The sequence below is a fragment of the Portunus trituberculatus genome, chromosome 2, assembly GCF_017591435.1.
Source record: "Portunus trituberculatus isolate SZX2019 chromosome 2, ASM1759143v1, whole genome shotgun sequence".
Taxonomy (NCBI): Eukaryota; Metazoa; Arthropoda; class Malacostraca; order Decapoda; family Portunidae; genus Portunus; species Portunus trituberculatus.
In genome coordinates this window covers 6,374,858-6,379,857 of record NC_059256.1, presented here as the reverse complement: position 1 = coordinate 6,379,857, position 5,000 = coordinate 6,374,858, and the positions used below count along the sequence as shown (strand labels likewise).

Below are 5,000 nucleotides of genomic sequence, written 5' to 3'. Positions count from 1 at the left end.
GTAACTTGTAAAATTTTGGTTGAGTAAAAATTTTGGTGACTTGGAAAATTTTGGTTAAGTAAAAATTTTGGTAACTTGTAAAATTTTGGTTGTGGTAAAAATTTGGTGACTTGTAAAATTTTGGTTGAGTAAAAATTTTGGTGACTGAAAATTTTAGTTGAGAAAATTTTGGTTATGACAAAAATTTTAGTGACTGAAAATTTTAGTTGAGAAAAGAATGAATTTATGAAAGCATTATTAAAAATTTACTTTAATTAAACATCCTGTATATATTTTGAGTTTCAGTCAGTCAGATAATTAAATAGTCAGTCTGTACACCCTGACACACACACACACACACACACACTCACCTCACTCAGATACGACCCCAAGGCGTGTTTCATGAAGGTCGTAACAGCTGACCCAGAGTCCTGAGCGCCTGTCATTTGTACCACCATAGGAAGGAACTGTTTGAGGAGACTGGCGTACTGGCGTGTGGTGGGTGAAGAATCCAGCATGCTTATAAATCCTTGTGCGACGCGCTGTGAAGGGGGAGGGAGAGAGTGAGTGAGAGAGAGAGAGTGGTTTGTTAGTATGGCGTTAATTATTATTTATATATTTTTTTTTTCGTATTGTTGTTGTTGTTGTTGTTTGTTTGAGTGAGTGAGTGAGTTATCTCCTTCTCCTTCTCTTCTTCTCTTTCTCCTTTATTTATTTATCTATTCATCTCTCTCCTCTTCAGTCCTCATATTTTTTTCGTGAGAGAGAGAGAGAAAAAAAAAAAAGAGTGAGTTTCTATATAAAAAAAAAAAAAACATATCACGCTCTTACACCCCTTCCCTTCCTCTCCCTCCCTCCCCCCCCCCCTTTCAACTTACCTCAATTGTCGACCCTTCACCACCACCACCACCACCGCCAATGATCCTCGCCTCCCAGTCCTCCAAACTTCTCTTATTTCTCATGAAGTTTGTGAAGAAGTTGTCTTGTTTGCTAAAGAGTGTGTACGTTGTGAATTCCATGTAACACTGCCCCATTGAAAGCTCGTCTCTGTATGTCTGGAAATAGAGATAGAGATTTAGGTTAGGTTAGGTTAGGTTGGGTTGGGTTGGGTTGGGTTGGGGTGTTTTTGAGTGTTTTTTGAGGTGTTTTTGAGTGTTTTGGTGTGTTTTGGGGTGTTTTTTTGAGTGTTTTGGTGTGTTTTTGAGTGTTTTGGGGTGTTTTGAGTGTTTTCGGGTGTTTTTGAGGTGTTTTGAGTGTTTTTGGGGTGTTTTGAGTGTTTTGAGTGTTTTGGGGTATTTTGAGTGTTTGAGGTGTTTTGAGTGTTTTCAGGGTTTTGGGGTGTTTTGTGTGTTTTGAGTGTTTTGAGTGTTATTTTGGTGTTTTGAGTGTTTGTGGTGTTTTAGAGTGTTTTGTGGTGTTTTAGGGTGTTTTGAGTGTTTTGGGGTGTTTTGAGTATTTTGTGTGTTTTGAGTGTTTTGTGTGTTTTTGAGTGTTTTTGTGGTGTTTTGGAGTATTTTTGAGGTGTTTTGAGGTGTTTTTGAGTGTTCGTCTTGTTTGCTAAAGAGTGTGTATGTGGTGAACTCCATGTAACACTGCCCCATTGAAAGCTCGTCTCTGTATGTCTGGAAATAGAGATTTAGATTAGGTTAGGTTGGGTTGGGGTGTTTTTGAGGTGTTTTTGAGTGTTTTTTGGGGTGGTTTTGAGTGTTTTTGAGTGTTTTGGTGTGTTTTTGAGGTGTTTTTAGTGTTTTGAGTGTTTTGGAGGTGTTTTGTGTGTTTTAGTGTTTTGGGTGTTTTCAGGTGTTTTGTGTGTTTTGAGTGTTTTGTGTGTTTTGGGGTGTTTTGAGTGTTTTGAGTGTTTTGGTGTTTTTTTTAGTGTTTTGGGGTGTTTTGGAGTGTTTTGGGGTGTTTTTGAGTGTTTTTGTGGTGTTTTGGAGTGTTTTTGAGTGTTTGTCTTGTTTGCTAAAGAGTGTGTACGTTGTGAATTCCATGTAACACTGCCCCATTGAAAGCTCGTCTCTGTATGTCTGGAAATAGAGATGGAGATTAGGTTAGGTTGGGTTGGGTTGGGGTGTTTTTGAGTGTTTTGGTGTGTTTTGGGGTGTTTTTGTGTGGTTTTGAAAGCTCGTCTCTGTATGTCTGGAAATAGAGATGTAGGTTAGGTTAGGTTAGGTTAGATTGGGTTGGGGTGTTTTTTGAGTGTTTTTGTGTGTTTTTGGTGTTTTTGGGGTGTTTTTGAGTGTTTTGGTGTGTTTTGGGGTGTTTTGAGGTGTTTTGGTGTGTTTTGAGTGTTTTGGGTGTTTTGAGTGTTTTGGGGTGTTTTGAGTGTTTTGGGGTGTTTTGAGTGTTTTGGGGTGTTTTGAGTGTTTTGGGGTGTTTTGGGGTGTTTTGGGGTGTGGTTTGAGGTTTTTTGGGTGTTTTGGGGTGTTTTAGAGTGTTTTGAGTGTTTTGTGTTTTGTGTGTTTTGAGTGTTTTGAGTGTTTTGGGTGTTTTGAGTGTTTTGAGTGTTTTGGGTGTTTTGAGTGTTTTGAGTGTTTTGGGGTATTTTGAGTGTTTTGGGTGTTTGAGTGTTTTGCGGTGTTTTGGGGTGTTTTGAGTGTTTTGGGGTGTTTTGAGTGTTTTGAGGTGTTTTGAGTGTTTTGAGTGTTTTGGAGTGTTTTGAGTGTTTTGGGGTGTTTTGTGTGTGTTTTGAGTGTTTTGGGTGTTTTGATGTTTGGTGTGTTTTGAGTGTTTTGAGGTGTTTTGGGTGTTTTGAAGTGTTTTGGGATGTTTGGGGTGTTTTGAGTATTTTGCAGTGTTTTGGGGTGTTTTTTGGGTGTTTTTGGGGTGTATATTCTGTCTGTGTACGGCTGAAATAGAGATGGAGATTAATTGCTGGAAATAATAGAATATGTGTGGTGAATTCCATGTGGCACTAATCCGTTCATGATTCATCTCTGTAGGTCTGGAAAAGAGAGAGAGAGAGAGAGAGAGAGAGAGAGAGAGAGAGAGAGAGATAAGTTGGTGGAAATAGAAATAATAGTTAATGATAGGGTTGTGTTACTATTACTATTTAGAGAGAGAGAGAGAGAGAGATAATTATGATACTTATATTATTATTACTACTACTACTACTACTACTATTACTACCACATTCACTACTACTACTACTGCTACTATTATTATTATTATTATTATTGTTATTGTTACTACTACTACTACTACTACTACAACTACAACTACTACCATTACTACTACTACTACTACTATTATTATTATTATTATTATTGTTACTACTACTACTACTACTACTACCACCACCACCACCACCACCACCACCACTACCTTCATGGCTTTTTGTATCCTGGAGGGCAGAGTGAAAATGTCAATCTCTTTCACCAGCTGGCCAAAACTGTCGTACCCAAAAAACTTCAAGGCGCCGCTCAGCCAGTCATCCTGAAACAGTGAGGTGCGGTTAGGAACGGTACTGAAGGAGTTAGGAAGGGTTAGGTTAGGTTAGGAACGGTAATGAAGGAGTTAGGAAGGGTTAGGGACGGTACTGAAGGAGTTAGGTGAGGTTAGAAACGGTACTGAAGGAGTTAGGAAGGGTTAGGTGAAGTTAGGAACGATACTGAGGGAGTTAGGAAGGGTTAGGTGAGGTTAGGAACGGTACTGAAGGAGTTAGGAAGGGTTAGGGACGGTACTGAAGGAGTTAGGTGAGGTTAGAAACGGTACTGAAGGAGTTAGGAAGGGTTAGGTGAGGTTAGGAACGGTAATGAAGGAGTTAGGAAGGGTTAGGTGAGGTTAGGTTAGGAACGGTAGTGAAGGAGTTAGGAAGGGTTAGGTGAGGTTAGGAACGATACTGAAGGGTTAGGTGAAGTTAGGAACGGTAATGAAGGAGTTAGGAAGGGTTAGGTGAGGTTAGGAACGGTAATGAAGGAGTTAGGAAGGGTTAGGTGAAGTTAGGAACAGTACTGAAGGAGTTAGGAAGGATTAGGTGAGGTTAGGAACGGTAATGAAGGGGTTAGGAACGGTAATGAAGGAGTTAGGAAGGGTTAGGTGAAGTTAGGAACAGTACTGAAGGAGTTAGGAAGGGTTAAGTGAGGTTAGGAACGGTACTGAAGGAGTTAGGAAGGGTTAGGTGAGGTTAGGAAGGGTACTGAAAGTTAGGTTAAGTTAGGAACGGTACTGAAGTAGTTAGGTTAGGTTAGGAACGGTAGTGAAGTGGTTAAGAAGGGTTAAGTTAGGTAAGGAACGCTACTGAAGGAGTTAGGAAAGGTTAAGTTAGGTTAGGAACGGTAGTGAAGGAGTTAGGAAAGGTTCGGAGAGGTTAGGAACGGTACTGAAGTAATTAGGAAAGGTTCGGAGAGGTTAGGAGCGGTACTGAAGGAGTTAGGAAAGGCTAAGTTAGGAACGGTACTGAAGGGGTTAAAATGACAAAGTTGGGATGATGGAGTTTATAATGAGAGAGAGAGAGAGAGAGAGAGAGAGAGAGAGAGAGAGAAAAAAACACACACACACACACACATACATACCTGACTAGAGGAGGAGGAGGAGGAGGAGGAGGAGGAGTCTTTGATAGCATTAGCCTCTAAGCTCTCTGGGTCAACTCTTGTGTCAATCTTCCTTTGTATTTGGGGGGCGCCGTGCCTGGCCCTCCCCTCCTCCTGGCCTCCCTCACCTCCAGCCGACCCCCAGCCTGTCCTCACGCCCGCCGCCACGCCCCCTCCTTCTTCGGGTAGACTGGAACACCTGCGAGAGAGAGAGAGAGAGAGAGGGGAAGGGGGAAAGATATTATTGTTATTGATGTTGTTTTCATTCTCTCTCTCTCTCTCTCTCTCTCTCTCTCTCTCTCTCACACACACACACACACACACACACACACACACACTCTTTCTCACTAAATAAACAAATAGAGAACGAGAGAGAGAGAGAGAGAGAGAAGAAAGGAGGAAATTCTCTCTCTCTCTCTCTCTCTCTCTCTCACTTACCAAACAGCTGTATTAGTAACAACATCACAACATATAGGAGAACTGAGACGG

The 5,000-nt window shown here is 41.0% G+C and overlaps 1 protein-coding gene across 1 annotated transcript in view; it reads right to left on the bottom strand.

Moving 5' to 3' along the window:
• The window catches only part of LOC123501650, a 16,029-nt gene that overhangs the window by 1,305 nt on the left and 9,724 nt on the right, over positions 1–5,000 (bottom strand). Inside the window, exons 3-7 of the mRNA XM_045250608.1 lie at positions 4,950–5,000; positions 4,494–4,710; positions 3,304–3,414; positions 858–1,034; positions 351–521 (exon numbers count right to left, since the gene is read on the bottom strand). The exon at positions 4,950–5,000 is cut by the window's right edge and continues 179 nt beyond it. Coding sequence (XP_045106543.1) covers positions 351–521; positions 858–1,034; positions 3,304–3,414; positions 4,494–4,710; positions 4,950–5,000 — 727 coding nt within the window. The remainder of the gene's footprint in view (positions 1–350; positions 522–857; positions 1,035–3,303; positions 3,415–4,493; positions 4,711–4,949) is intronic.